Raw genomic sequence first — 15,068 nt, 5'->3', positions numbered from 1 at the left:
GAGTCAGCTCTCCAGTCTGTGCACACGAATAGCCCACAAATAATTCACATTGTCTCCTCCTTGCCCAAGATCCCCAGTAATGGTACAGCACCAGACTTCAGTAACATAGGAAGGAGCTTTCAGACTCCTTTTTCAACCAGCAAAATCTGTTTGATAAAGACCAGTCAAACAGGATAACGGTTCCCCTTGATCAACTAATTCAGGGTGTGGTTGCATGTCATTTATTTCAACTTGTACAGAGAAGCTTGAACAGCTGTGTGGAAAAACACTTAGTTGTTTTCTTCTTCGGTAATATAATTTAAAAGTGGTAAATACACAGTATTTAAACTTGATACACCTGATAAAGTTAAATGCATAATAAAGGGGTAGGAATGAAACACAAGCCTTGGTCATTAAACAAACAGTATAAAAATTTGCCAATATTCAGGACTCTAAAAAAGAAACAGATCAGTTGCCTGATAGGTAAGAGGGGACCACCAAGAAAACTACTCAGCACAAGAGGCCCGGTTTCCCCATAGCACTTTCCCGTGTGTGCTTTCAGAGCCCAAAAGGCTTCGTACCCAGCATTAACCCCACAGTCAGCACTGGGCTTGCTTGAAAGGAGGGGAATTGGGGAAATCAAGCTGTAGCCCAGTTCCAAGGCACAAGCAAAATGTTTACTTCACTATAAGAAAAAAGCAAGCTTTATTACTAAGGAACAGCAGACAGGGAACTGGGCAGATTGAAACATACAGTACTGCTTTCTAACAGGTCATGCATTGAGATACATCTTCCTCACACACCCAAGCTTTACGCTTTCAACAGAACGAATCAACAAGAAAATCTACATCGAGTTTCTTTTGGAAACGTGCATTTGGCTGCAGCCTTACCAGAGCTGGCACTAAGATCCAAGCCTTTTGCAGAGTACCTTCGGGAAGTGCTGAGCCTTAAGATCTGTACGAACCAAGCCCACACTGTCCATAAGACCGATCTATGCTAGCATCTGAATCCCAGTAACTGTGACTGGGCACCAAGGAACTGGTGGAGGTTCTGTTCAGAAGCTGCATTGCACCTGGCAATCCTGTTTGGTGAATTTAAACTGTCTTGCTAGGCACCTGCCAAATCACCAGCTGGAGATGCTCAGTGTGGAGCATCGCTACAGCTCACCCACCTCTAACAAAAACACACCACACACATCACTACACACCAGCTACAAGTAATCAGATCCCTTTTTTTCTTTTTTTTCTTTTTTTTTTTTTTTCCCTCAGAATAAGTCCATTTACAAGGTTATAGAACCAAGATGCCCACTCCCAGTCATCGTTTCCACGATGAACAAATTCTGTTCAGAGAAAGGGGAGGAGGCAGTGGTAGTAGTGCTGGCACCCAAGTTACTTGTTTGGTTTTTCCAAAGCTGAAGCTGCAGGGCTTTGGCATAGCTTTGGACAAAAAATGGGAGGAAAACAGTGCATCTTATGGCTCCCAAATCCACCGTACTGCTCCCAAACCACAAACCAGAGGCACTGGTTTTGGAGAGGCCAGCAGCACAATCTTTCGGTAATGAATTGCGACCTTCGGGGAGCATCGCTTCAGGTGATCAAAAGACGTACGGGGCAGTTTGTGTAGGCACCTGTGCGCTCACTAACACCACCCGACTTCAACAAGGACCCGTCAGAGCCAGAACTTACTGGGCCAGGTCCCACCGCAGCCAAGAGCCTCAGCACTCTGCTGCCAGCAGCGCCCAAGGTGAGGGAAGACAAGGGAACAGTCACGTCCTAAAAGCCTACAATGGGGCAGCTGTGGTGGGGTCAGCAGGCAGCCATCTCACCACTCCTAACACTTCAGTTTCCTAAAGTACCTTCTCCTCCTGGCCCCATGCTCCAGCCACAGCCCAGCCGTACTTACCCGGACCCCTTTGCTCAGCCAAACCCTGATCTCCGCCAGCTCACCTACACGCTGCCGCTCTCCAGCTTTGTCCGAGCACAGAGACCTTGTGAACATGAGTCCAGAAGCCAGAGTCTCTCCCACTACACGATTATTTTTTTTTTTTCAACAAGCACCACAAAAATGATCAGAGAAATCTGACTGCAGGTGAAGGAGCTCTTCATAAGAAACAATCCATGAATTAGATATACACTTAATTTACTAACAAGTCTCTGATCCACAGGCATTCACAAATTACTGGTAACGAACTTGCAAAAAGTACACAGCATTGGCCCCAAAATCCAAATGAAGAGTTTGGAAAACAAAGGTTTCTTTGAAAATTACTAGCTAATCTATGTATTTCGTTAAGATCTTAAAGTCTAAGCAAGCCCTAAGTCTATACTTAAAAAATAGCATAAGTTGTATTATTTTTAATTGTAGTAAACCATGTAATGTACATGGAAGTGAAGGATTTTACCCTGAATTTTATAGTTACTAGTATAGCTATCTAGATCAAGTAAAAGATTTAGAAACAAAACTTTTTTTAGTGCTTCCTCTGCTGTTCAAAACATTCAGCTAAACACCACCTTTCACTCTTATGTCTGCAGCAAAAATAGTTCAGACTGAACTTAAGCCCTTAAGTACCTTTTCCTTTCATACACTGAGTATTGAACTTACCCCTTGGCAGTCCCACCAACACCAAGACCTCAGGAGAGGCAGCGTCCTCAAACGCTGCAATTAGCCTCACTTTCTGAACATCCTGTAGATGCTGTTTAATACAACTCGGCTCACAAAGGTAGGCATTCTTAAAATAAATAAAAAAAGCTGAAAAGGTGGGTTTTGCTTTGTTCTCATGCAGTTAAAAAGGTGTCAATTAAAACCAAAACAGGACGACGAGGAATAGATGCAACATTTCTGGCAGGTCGTGAACCCTCCAAGTGCGTGAGTGTCGTTTTGCTGTCGCGCATGCCGCTCTGCAAAAGCTTCACACTTCTGCACGTGCGCACGAGATGGGCATACAACACCCCTGGGACGTTGGCGATAGTGCCTGGAAATTTTTTTGGCATGAAAAACCAGGTAAAAGCAGTTCCAAATGCTTTTTTTGTTTGACTGCCTTTTTTTTTTTTTTTTTTTTTTTTGCAATGCGCTGTTGCTGCTCAACACCATCGCTCACCTCTCCGGGATCTGCCAGCACGTTTGTTTTTTTTTTTCCCCCCATGAGAAGTCTGCGGTCCAAGCAATCAGAGATGTTCAATGGTTATGACAGATACGGGAGTCGGATGTCTTACAACATGCTGCTATGGAAGCTCTACACCCAGCGTTACACTGAAATAGCGCCGCGTCATGCTGCGTTTGGTGTGGGCTCTGTTAATGTCGCTCATCCTCAGCCGCACGCTTTGTAACATGCCCTGGACCGAGTTGCTCAACAGAACCGTAAAGCGGCCGTTCACGAAAGGACTTCCTCCTCTCCCACGTTGGGCAAGTCGTTGCATTTCAGGTTATCTTCACTGCCTTGCTTCCTGCTTTAAAAGGACGGCAAGCGGTTTAAGCCTCCTCCACCGCAATTTGTTTGGGGCAGGGTGAGGACAGAGGGAGGAGAAAGCTGCCTCTGCTCCCTGCGTGTTGTTTTGTGGGTGTCTGGAGGACTGGGCAGGCACCGGAGCCAGGCTGGAGCTCCCAGTGCTCCTGGCAGTCCCCCTCCCTTGGGACTGCAGGAAAAAGTGGCCCCATGGGCAGATGGGGGGGACCCAGAAATATCCCGACCCTGCTCCAGAGGGGTAACAAAATGTGCTGCCCGTTCCAGTGTGGAGGAAGAAAACATGGCTGAGAAAAGAGGCAAACTGAGCCTTGTCTCATATTTTGGGAGTTGTGGGCAGTGTTTAAGGGCAGCAGGGGTCACCTGGGCTGAGGACAAGTCACCTCTGGGCAGGACGAGTTTCCAGAGGAGCCACCTAACCCCTGCTGAGCATCTGGGACAAAACAGAAAGTGACACCAGCACCTGCACTGTCCCCACCACAGAGCCTTCATGACTCTGACCACGTTCCCCCCAACCCAGCTTCCTGGTGACAGGCGGGAAGCACCGGGAAAAGAAGCTTTGCACCCCAGAGGAGGGTCAGGGATGCTCGAAACCACAAACCCCAGCTTCCCCCAGACCCCACAAAGGAGCTGAGGTCAGATAGGGCACGTGTTAACGTCCTGGCCGGGGTGCAGGGCAGGCTGTGGGTGTCCCACACTTACGGCAGCAGGTTCCCAGGGGCGGACAACGAGCGCTCCTCCCGCCGGCTGCCCTCGAACGGGTTCCCGAAGGATCGCTTCCGGATCATCGTTTTAACCAAGATCTGCAAGACCAGGTTGGGGTTGGGCAGGGCGTTACTGCTTTTCTTTTCATTCAAGAGCAGCAGGAACACCCAACCCTTGTGCTCAACAAATTAAACTACAGAAAACAAAATTCCCTTTCTTTAAAAGAAAATAAATAAATAAACACACGTTTACAAGCCTCCCACTGCTTAACACAGAGGTTGTATCCTCATCTGAAAGCCATGGTACAACAGATGAGGGTGCAGATCACAGCCACGCTTGGTGCGAGGCTGGGCAGGAGAGCAAAACCAAGTGTGGGATCCTTTCCTCCGCCCAGGGGAGCAGGTTTCACTGATTCCTGCATCCTGTAACTGCAAATCCCCATTTGCCCATTATTACCTGGCTGAAAAATTAAATGGAAAGGGACGGGGAAAGGGGAAGGAAGGAACCAGTGCAGTTTTCCCTCGGCACCTGGGAACCCCCAGCTGAATTTTTATTGCTTCTCTTCCCTCTCTGGGTTCTCCATCTGCTCAGCACCGTGCAGCGAGAGCCCTCACACATGTGAAATGCCCGTGCCAGCCGGGTCCCGTGGGGGAAGGAATTTAATTCAAGAGTCAAAGCCACGTGCGGCTGGCACTCGAGTGTGATGCCCGCAGTTGGATGAATGGAGATCAGGGGCTGGAGGGTAATTTTGAGGAACAAATGCAAATGGGAAAATTCAAATCTAGCCACAGGCGGTGCGTTATTTAAAAAGGTTCCCAGGAACACACTCCCCTGATTCACCCTGAGCTGGGCTGAACCCACCTGGGTTTTTGAGGGGGCCAGCAGTGCTGGGCAGCCTGTCCCTGCAGCCAGTGCCCACCACAGAGGTCAGCGCAAAATTCACAAATGGGGAAAAACCAACCCTCAACTGCTGCAGTCACTTTAGAGCAAGAGCTGGTTTTTAGTCTTGCATGGAGAAAGGTAGAGTTGCACGTTGAATTATCTGGGGCTGAAGAAAACACACTGGGAGAGAGCTCTCATCCTGGGCTTTTCCCCTTTGGGCCTGCATGCTTGCAGGCCGTGCCTCGCTTGCACTCACCGCGCCTTGCTCATACTCACCACGGTGGCCAGGCTGGGGATGTGCTTGACCGAATTCTCCACCTCCTCCTCCGTCACCTCCACCAGGGTGCAGTTCTCATCCTCGGTAGGCAGCAGCTCCGCTCCGTTCTTGGTGACCCAAGGGTGCAACTTCAATTAATAACACAGCCTGTCAGGGACGATTGCCTCTTTTTCGTAACTCCAACCACAACAGGCCTGGCAAACGCATCTCCTCGCCCAAGCTACGGCGCCTGTACCCTTCCGAAATGTGAGGGAGCACGGGAGAGACGCGGCGTCGCAGCTCGGCGCCGTGCAGCGCCAAAACACCGCGTCCCCGTGGGTTTTACAGAAAACCTATCACCACTCTTATCTTACAGAGGGGATTTCCTCCAGACCGCACACAGGAACAGCCGTGATGGGGAGCCCCATCGAGCCCCGGGCTCGGACTAGAATTAATCCAGGCAGAAACCCCTTGGTCTCCTTGCCTGCACAGCTGGCGTCCCGGGCAGCCGCTGGAGGAGCACGGACCGGTTCGGCAAATCCCCCGCAATCCTTTCCCCCTACCTTTGTCTCCATTTTCTCAGCTTCTCGCCCCTTCCAGGTTCCTGCAGGGGCGAAGGACCAGAAATCTCCTGCCAAAGGCTGTTGCAAGGTACTTGCCTGGTAGCAGAGGAAATACCAGGCTCAGGGGATTTCCGTTGCCTGCGACTTCTGGAGGCACCAAAGGTCCCAAATCTGAGCGGGTCCCGGAGCAGGGGAAGGAGCAGGGACTTACCTGCCCGGGGGGAGCCTGGGCACATGGGGAGAACCTAGCCTGGCGCTAGCAAACTGAGCCCAAAAAAGCCGAGCGAGGAGAGCCCCACGAAAGTGGGGCCATGGCCACCAGCAGGTTTTGGGGGCAGTACCTTAATTTCAGGGACCGAAATCCTCGATTCAGGATTTTTATCCAGCATACGCGTAATCAGATCCTTCAAGAAATCCGTCACTTCTGGCCTTGGGAGAGGAGAGGGCAGAGGTGAGACGGGGACCCAGCCCCAGGCATGGAGCCGCTGTCCTCCCCAGACAATCAAAATATCCTTGTTTTGGGCAATGTGGAGCATGGTCCCACATGCATAGAGCTGGGAGAGCCCAAAAATTGGAATCTGCCCAGGACAACAGCACGGACATGCTTTAAAATAAGGGCTGATGGTTTAGGGGTTGTGGGTGTTTTGTTTTTTTTTTTGAGTACTTACTGGTCTGGGAACTCCAACGTTTGGGTCTTGATTTTATTGTGTAAACTCAGGATCCTTTCATCCATAAAAGGACACTGCCGCAAAGAAAAGAGCACTGAGGAGAGGAACAGCCTCTGAGCAGGAGCAGGGCAGCCTGGAGAGCGCTGGGGGCTCATGGGGCCCAGGGAGAACAAGGAGATGCTTGTAGGGAAATACTGGAAGGCTTCTTATTATAGCAGTGTCTTATTTGAAAAGCCGTGAAAATAACATTTAACTAAAAATGGCCAAATTATTACAACAGCTCCTGCCCCCAAAATCCAGCCAGTGCCTGGCTGAATGCAGGCACCAAAACAAAACCAGCACTACCAAACACCATTACCTGCCCGAACACGAAGCAGTACAGCGTGATTCCCATGGCCCACACGTCCAAAGCCTGCGGAGAGAAGAAAGCATCCTCAGATCTGCAACAGCATGTGCAAGGAGGGTTATTAGGGAAAAAAAAATCACTATTAAATACCTTTCCAGAGAAGATTTTCCTGGTTTCTGAGAGCGTCTCCGGGGCCATGAAGGCGGGGGTGCCCACCGTGTTGGTGAGGAGGGCATCGGCTCCCTTGAACTCATTGCTGACACCAAAGTCGGCGATCTTGACGTGCCCATCCTCTCCCACAAGGAGGTTGGAAGGTTTGATGTCCCGGTGGATTATCTTCTGATAGTGCACTGCGATTGAAGGGAAATGATGGATGCAGCAGAAGGAGGCAGGAGCCAAACCCCCGGGGGTAGGAACAATAAAAATGAGGAATTGGGTGCTGTCCGCACTCACAGTATTCAATGCCCTTGATCAGGTCCTGGAAGTAGAACCGAGCCTGGTCCTCGCTGAGAGGTTTCAGGGTGGGGATTTCCATCACGGGGCTGCACAGGCAGAGGACAGAGCTGGCTCCCGGCCGGAGATGCCGAAAGGAGCCCCGTGTTAACGCGTCGGGGGGCAAATCGGGAAAACTCACCCTTGCTTCACCAGTTCAAACACTGCAACAGAGAATGGAACATGGATAATTGATTATGTACAGGTGCAAGCTCCTGCAAGCATGGTCCCAGCACAAAAGCAATTATTTTAATGGTGAATGTAAGAAAAATGCCCCATGCACCCCGCAGAGACCCAGCCCCATAAGCAGCCACACTGAAATGTGGGAGGATGGACTGTGGGCACTTACCCATGTACAGGTGGTCCTCGCTGGGATCATCCAGCACCTGTCAGAAGAAGCAGAAAGGAAATTAGACAATGAACAAAAATAAAATCAAGAAATTGCCTTGCAAGTGAAATGTTGCAATTTATTTTGCATCAGCCACCTCAGTTTTGCACCAAGCCCCCCCAGGAGCTCAGGGCGGGCAAGAACGGGGGTTCTGGCAGGCTGTGAGCTCCCACCCACCCTCGGGTCCTGCTCATGACATTTTAATTTAAAAACATGTGGGTTCAGTCTGCTAATCTCGGAGCTTCTACCCACAAGGTGGGGGAAGAAGAAGAGAAAAGATGTAGTTGGAAATAAATATTTAAGACACGCAGGAAGCATCATCTGACTCATAAGCCAAATGAATTCCAGCCTGCCTGTCCTTAATTCTCAATTTTTGTTTCCTCTGGACCGTTTCACGCAGGCAGTGGGTGGTGGGCAGTGCGGCTGCAGAGCCCACAGGCACACCACTTCCTCCCCAAAACTGATCCGCATCCTCAAAGGAAGCAAATTATTTCTGCACTTTCCCTTCTGTGCAGGAAAGAAAATTATTAGGCAGGGGGAGGAGGGAAGAAAAGACCTTTCGTAACAGGGAAAACATGAATCTGCAACAAGAGGAAGCTGCCCAGCCCCTCTACCCCAATCCCAGCCCCTCCACAGTTCCTCCGTCCACGCTGATGTCCTGGTGGCCCGCCCCGCTCACCTCCACCAGCTTCACCACGTTGGGGTGGTCCAGCTTCTTCAGGATGGCAATTTCCTGGTAGACCTGCTCGATGGGCCCCTTGGGCTGCACGCAGCCCTCTGAGGCGCCTTTGGCCCCACGGGGCGGCGGGCGGCCTGCGGGAAAGGCAAAAATGGGGTGGGAATGGCTCCGAGCCCTCCATGTCCCCGAGGTGTCACCTGCCCCGGAGCTGTCATGCCACCGGGTGCCACTTACGGGGGAAGCCCGCCTGCCTCATCAGTTTCTTTTTGGAGAGAACCTTCATTGCCTGCAAGAAGGGAGAAGTGGTGAGATCTGGCACAAAAACTGGGCAGGGGTGAGTAGAGGGGACCTGTCTCGTCCCTGTCCCCATCACCATCCTTGTCCCTGTCCCCGCTGTGTGCTCCAGGAACGTGTGCCACTCACATAGTAGGTGTTATCGTCCTCGTTGTAGGCCAGCTTCACCACGCCGTAGGAGCCCTAGAGAGGGACACAGCCATAGGTGACCCATCCGAAAAAACAAAAACCAGCACCAAGCCAGGCTCCTCTGCAAAGCCCAGGCAATGCCGGGGGTCAGCAGGCAGCACAGTTCTCCCAGGAGGACACAGAAAGGCTCAGACACCCCATTTTGTTCGAAAGGGGACAAATAATGATCACTAAAAGAAATAAATCAATGGGCACAACCCCAAAAGACCAGCATTGCAGCATGGAGCCAGGGGAGCTGCCACAGAGAAGGGCTAAACTCAACAATCGATGTCACCGGATTGAAAGCAAGAGCAAAACCAACGCGTTTGCACCCCGAATTCCCACCCCATCCCTGAAGCCGGAGAATATTCACCTTCCCGATCTCATCCTTCAGCTTGTACTGGTTGAGCTGGACGCAGTCCTGCGGGGAGAGAGGGCAAATCTGCCAGGAGCTGAGGTGCGTGGACACTGCCCTCCACGCCCGGGCTGGCAGCTCCAGGATGGAGCCGGAGAGCTCGGGTTCAGCGGCAATAACGCCACGCAGCCACGTGCCGGCTCGTTTAGAGACAGCTAATTACCAACGTTCACCGCCGGGCAGGCGGCGTTGTCCGCTCATGCGAAACGAGAGCATGAAGGGCGGCGGCGGCGATTGGCAGCCCCGGGGCTTTAACGCTTGCCCGGCACCAAATTTTTTTTTTATTTCAACAGCCGAAGTGCTGCCCCGGGGGTGTTTGCTGCCCGTTTGCTGTCGGTGCTGAGAAGGCCAGGGCAGGCAGTACAATTTTTCTCTCCGAGCCTCACTGGGGTCTGTCTTTTTTAAGGGTAAACCCAAAAATTGCCAATTCCTGAAAGGAGCTAAAGAGTGAAGCGGCCTGCATCTGGGCAGATTAAGCAGGACCAGGATCTGATTTCTGGCTGTTCCGCACCCCAGCACCCCAAAACACAGCCAGGCGAGCTGGTGGCACAGGGAATCGCAGCCAACCCGTTCTCCCCACTGCATTAACCCGGGGAGCTGTGCTGTCCCCCAGGTTGGGGCTGTCCCCATAGCCAGGGATGGACCAGGATCCTGCCACCCTTCCCCCACATTCCCCCACACTCCTGCAGACTTCATCCCAAAAATACAAGGGAGGGAAGCAGGAGGAGGAGGAGGAAGGAGGCCCGCAGCCTCACCTGCAGTCCCGTGATGGAGACCCGGTTGGACTCCACCGTCGGCCTCCGCGGCAGGCGCGGGGACGAGTGCGGGGACGTCACCGGCGAGTAGGGCAGGGAGGGGTAGATGAAGCGCTCGCTGGCGCCGTCGCTGCTGCTGGGCGAGTGCGCGGTGTGCGAGCGCTCCTGCAGGGACAGCTTTCGGCCGGAGAGGTTCAGCTTCGCCCTCGGCTCCCGGCCGTCCTCCCCGGCAGCCACGCTCATCTCCTCCTCGCTCGCCATCCCCGTCGCCTCGCACTCGGTCACCACGATGAGCGACTCCATGGTGCGGCGGCGGCAGGCGCTCAGCGGCAGCTCGGGTGCTTGGCTGCGCCCTCCGGCGTGGCGTGGGGGCCGGGGGGCTGTGGGGGAGCTGCCGGGGACACAGGAAGGCATGGCGAGGCCGCCGGCCTCATCCCGGCTGCCGGCGGTGCTCCGATGGGGACGTGCACCTGCAAGGACGGTGTTGCACAAGGGCTGCGTCAGGGCTTGGTATGGACCAAGGAGGTTTTGTGCCCTTCCCTCACCTACTGGTAGGATCCCGCACGGGGAAGGTCCCTAAAGGGCTTTCACACCTAAAAAATGGCTTCAGCTAATGTTAGGTGAAGTGACCGGAGGAAACCAAGTGGCACCAGGCAGGATTCTTCCCCCTTTATCAGCCACTGCTAATTCTCTGCTCACCCCCTTTATTTAAGCACCCCCAGGGCACAGCACCACCATGGGAACTCAGCAACCAGGCCCCCGAAGTGGTATTTTACATGGGCAGGATCAGACCCTGCACTAAGCACACAAAAATACCGCTCGGTTCCCATCTCTCCTTCTCATAACGGGCAGATCTCTGCCAAACTGCCCCCGAAGGAAGCTGCTCCCAGGGGCGTACAGACACTTACCAAGCGTGGGGTGCGGGATTGGCCCTGAGGCTCACCACCTCTGCCCGCCGCGCTGCATCCGCACAGCTTCTCCTCCTCCCTGCTTCCTCCTTGGCAAGGACAGGATTTCTGCACCTTGGAAGAAACGAGAAAGCAATTCCGTTAGCAGCACATCATGGGGCCAGCAGCCACACACCCATTCCTCCTGTGCTGTGCCATCATTTCTAATTTCTATGTTTCCGAGTTGCCACGAGCTGCAAATGAATAAAACCACCCCGGATCAGTGCCCAGGACCAGGCTTCGTTGGGTTTTCCGCCCAGTTCCTGCACCTTGGCAGGGCCGCAGGTTAAAATTAGCTCCGCTCGGCCGTGCTGAAGTTTCCAGGCTGCACCCAGCTCACGAGTGCTTTAGACCGATTACAAGGCAAGTGCCAAACTCAAGCGGTGCCCCCCTCCTCCAGACTTTCTGAAGGCCAAATTGCCACTTCCAGCCCTGATCTGTAAACCTGAGTTATTTCACCCCCGGCACTGAAGCGAGAGCGCAGCCGAGTCGGCACAGTGCAGCTCGCCGCTCCGGAGAAGCGCAAGCGATGCGACAGCTATAAATAAGCCGCCGAACGGCAACAAGGACAGAACTATTTCAGAAACGCCGCTCAATCCGCTCCTGGCCGGGGCTTCGTTATTCAAGAAAGCCGGGACCCGCGGGCGCTGCCAGCAAAACCACGGCTGCGAAACTCCCCCGGTGCAGCTGGCAGCGCATCCCAGCACCAAGACGCATGAAGCCGTTAGGACCACGGCAGCTTGTTTAAAAGCACGCTCAAAAATACGCTAAAATAATGAGGAACACCCCTCCTTCCCCTTGATTTTGCCCCAAATCGGCCCGGACAGACCCGGCGGGAGTTTCTATCTGCCTGCATCGCTTGGGGAAGCGTGCCAGGCAGCGTTTATAAATAACCATCCCACCCAGCGGGGCCGGGGCCCAAACGCCGTGCCCTGCACCCTGGCTGAGCGCCGCGGCCGCCCAGGCAAAACGCACCAAAAAAGGCAGCGCCGAGGGGGGCCACGGCCAATTGCCACCCCCGGGGGACTGCTGGTCCCCGGGGGGACGTGGCCGTCCCCATCTCCTCCCGGTGGCTACGCGAGAGCCGTTCTGCTGGGCCACAGCAAAGCAGAGGTGTGAAATAAGGCTCGGAAGCGAGCGTGCCCTGGACCATGGAGTTAATTGGCTTGAGCAGGATAAACAGATCAGGGCTGATTAATTCAAGCAGGCGTCCCAGGGCTCTGGGAAGAGGCTAAAAGTCACCCCAGTACCATCCTCACAACTCCTACGGTGGAGAATAAGTTTTGTGGCTTTCTTTTTCCCCTCTGTCTGTATGGAAAAAAGGGTGGGTGCAGAATCCGGCCTTTTAGAGGACACCGGGATGCCATTCCCAAGCAAAACCCAAAAGTGAGACCCAGCTACTGAAGGGAAGGGGAATAACCTCTAAGAATAACGCAGCCAGTTAGCCTTAATAAGCACTTAGGGATGCCGAGGAGGAGGAAGAGGAGGAGGAAGACAGCCGTGTAACTGGGCAGAGGAAAACCAAAATCGACTGTGGGGGAATGAAGCCAAAGGGAAGAAATACAGCCTGGGGGCTTTACCCGCCCACCCCCAGCATTGTGCGGGGAAAAGCGGCGCGTTCTGGTGTGAAATCCAGCAGATCCTTACGTAAAAGCAAAAAGCACATGCCACAAAATCCTCAGGAACTGTAGCAGCCTGGTGTATAGGAATGATTTATCGGGCCAGCTTTTGGCTGCGAGCCACGTCTAACCCATAGCGGCTGCAGCAGGATTATCGAAGCAATCAGTCTCGCATCTAATTCACCGAGGAGAGGGGCATTAAAAGGGAAAGAGGGCTGGGAAGCCCAGGCGTCATCCCTCCTTTTCGCACCGTGGCCACGTGGCTTGGTGGAAACGAATGGGGACAAAAGTGGCCCCTACAAGGACAAAGCCACCGACACAGCCCACGTGGCCACCGCGGTGACCCAGCGGGGTCCCCATGTAGGCCCCACACTGATAAGTGTCAGAGCACACAGAAACCAACGCCTCGCTCAGGGTGGAAGCAGAGTCAACACCTCTGGGGGTCATTTCTGTTGACATCGTGCCCCTGACCCTAACCCGAGTTGGCCAGGAGCCCCTCAGCAGCATGGGGACACGGCACAGCCACCCGCAGGTGGCACTCGGTGCTGCCTGAGCCCTGGGGGCACCCACGGACCCTAAACCACCAGGTTGAGGGATGCTCCGAGCCCCCCACAGCCCCATTTTCACCTTCACAGCAGAAGCAAGCAACGGCCGCCACCTCCATCCATCCTGCTGGGGGGGGGGGATCAGCTCACGTGCTACCCAAAAAAACGATCCAAAAATTACTGATTTCAGCACAGACCTAAACCAAGGCTGGTTTGCACTGCAGAGTCTCCCCCCACACATCCTCCCCCTGCTCCCAGAGGTTGGAAGCAGCCTGGAAGTTGCCCGGGGCAGCTCCGGCCAGGCAGAATCCGGCCGCTGGTTTGCTTTCCGTGGTCCCAGCGAGCGGTGGAAGCGCCGGTGCCAGGAGCGGTGTCATCGGCAGCTCCGGGGCATCGAGCGCCGCTTCCCTTCCTACGGGCGAGCTCAGACCTTGCCAGAAATCTATTAGTCACCGTAGTATACAAAGACCATATGCATCCCCGGCTGACTTTTAATGGAAAAAATCTCTCAGCGGCTTCTTCAGAAGTCGGAGGACACCCAAAATAACGAGGTACTGGAAAGAGGCACCCAGCCCCCACCGAGGCCGGGTGTCCCCGGGCTTCTCATCGCCGCGGCCGGGATGGGATGGGATGGGACAAGCTGGGGAGGAAACCACCAAGGCTGGCCGGGAGCACTGCGGGGGCAGAAAACCCCGTGGCAGGTTCCAACTGGAAGAAAAAAGCATCTTGAACAAGATTTCTTTTTAACAGCGATGATACTGCCTAACGTTGCTTCAGTGGGACACAATGAGCATCCCAAAATGAGAGTGCAAGCGTCGGACCTGGCATCAGGATGGGCTCAAAGCCTCTCGCCCTATGGCCCCGCACGCTGCCAACACTAATTAAAGATATTGGGGCCAAGCTGGCAGCAAAACCTCCCCCAAATTACCTCCCCAGCCTCATTAAGGCCGCCTACCCCTGGTCCATCCGATGCCAGTGCTCCCTGGAGCAGGCTCCATCCTTCTGCCCTAACCTAAAGCACCGCACCCGCCCCAAGGGCTCGTGGTGGGGGGCCGGGAGGGGCTGGGACCCTCAGCCCTGGGGGGCACAGAGCTGTAGGGCTCCCCGGGGGGGGGGCAGCAAGCGGTGTGCAGCAAAGATGGGAACTTGGTCCCAAAGGTGAAGCGAGCCTTGCTGCTCTCTGCATGAACCCTGCAGGCTTAGGGGAAGCCCCGGGGAACCCCAAAAGCCCCCAGCCCCCTTCGGAGCCCCCTGGCACCGGTCTCCCCTCTGCCTCCAGCCTCCAGCCACAGCTCCAGCCCCCCCCCCGGGATGCCACCGGGACCCCACAGCCCAGGCTGGGGTAGTGCCAGCACCGATCCTCCCCCCTAAAAAAAAAAAAATAAAAATTAATAATAATTAAATGAAATAAATAACGGCGGAGCCGCGCGCAGGCCGGATCTGCTACCGGGGCGTCCCCGCTCCGGGCTCGGCTTTGTCTCGGCTTCAGCCGCAACCCCCCCGCCCCCGCCCCGCCCGCAGGCACCGACCTGAGCGGGCCGGACCGATACCGAGCCGTGCCGGGCTGTATCAGGCCGTACCGGGCTGTATAGGACCGTACCGGGCTGGGCTGGGCCGCGGGGAAGGGCGCGGCCCCCGGGGCCGGAGCGGGGCCGCCCGGCGCCGCCTTTGCTTTCGGTTCCGTTCCGGTGGAAGGAGGGAAAGGAGGGAAAGGAGGGAGGGAGGGAGGGAGGCAGCCGGGCACGGAGGCTGGGATGGAGGCTGGAGGCTGGCAGGGAGGCGGGGGGGAGGCCCCGCTCCGCCCCGGGGAAGGGGAGGTTTCCCCCCTCCCGCCCCCCTCGGGCAGCCGCATCCTGCCCGCCCCCAGCGCCAGCAGCCGGGCCCTGGGGGTACCGGGGGGGGTGTTTGTA

The 15,068-nt window shown here is 54.7% G+C and overlaps 1 protein-coding gene across 9 annotated transcripts; it reads right to left on the bottom strand.

Moving 5' to 3' along the window:
• Positions 1-205: 205 nt before the first annotated feature.
• CAMKK2 (calcium/calmodulin dependent protein kinase kinase 2) lies at positions 206-14,947 on the bottom strand. Of its 9 annotated transcripts, none has more exons than XM_027470151.3 (18): positions 14,739-14,947; positions 10,956-11,069; positions 10,048-10,517; positions 9,251-9,298; positions 8,839-8,892; positions 8,650-8,701; positions 8,416-8,549; positions 7,698-7,734; positions 7,491-7,512; positions 7,310-7,398; positions 7,007-7,206; positions 6,869-6,922; positions 6,511-6,584; positions 6,184-6,271; positions 5,843-5,938; positions 5,300-5,428; positions 4,139-4,239; positions 206-3,422 (listed from the first exon to the last, which is right to left on the bottom strand). In XM_027470151.3, exons 3-18 carry the CDS (start codon positions 10,459-10,461, stop codon positions 3,347-3,349), a joined length of 1,668 nt encoding a protein of 555 aa, XP_027325952.1. In that variant the 5' UTR covers positions 10,462-10,517; positions 10,956-11,069; positions 14,739-14,947; the 3' UTR covers positions 206-3,346. The 9 variants fall into 9 exon arrangements, 7 of the variants coding, with proteins under 7 accessions (XP_027325952.1, XP_027325949.1, XP_027325953.1 ...); XM_027470148.3 differs by having other exon boundaries at positions 14,759-14,947; XM_027470152.3 differs by having other exon boundaries at positions 10,956-11,063; positions 14,759-14,947.
• Between the last annotated feature and the right edge of the window lie 121 nt (positions 14,948-15,068).

The sequence above is a fragment of the Anas platyrhynchos genome, chromosome 16 (genome assembly GCF_047663525.1).
Source record: "Anas platyrhynchos isolate ZD024472 breed Pekin duck chromosome 16, IASCAAS_PekinDuck_T2T, whole genome shotgun sequence".
Lineage (NCBI taxonomy): Eukaryota > Metazoa > Chordata > Aves > Anseriformes > Anatidae > Anas > Anas platyrhynchos.
Note: the sequence above shows the minus strand (reverse complement) of the source record. Positions and strands in the feature narration are given on the sequence as shown.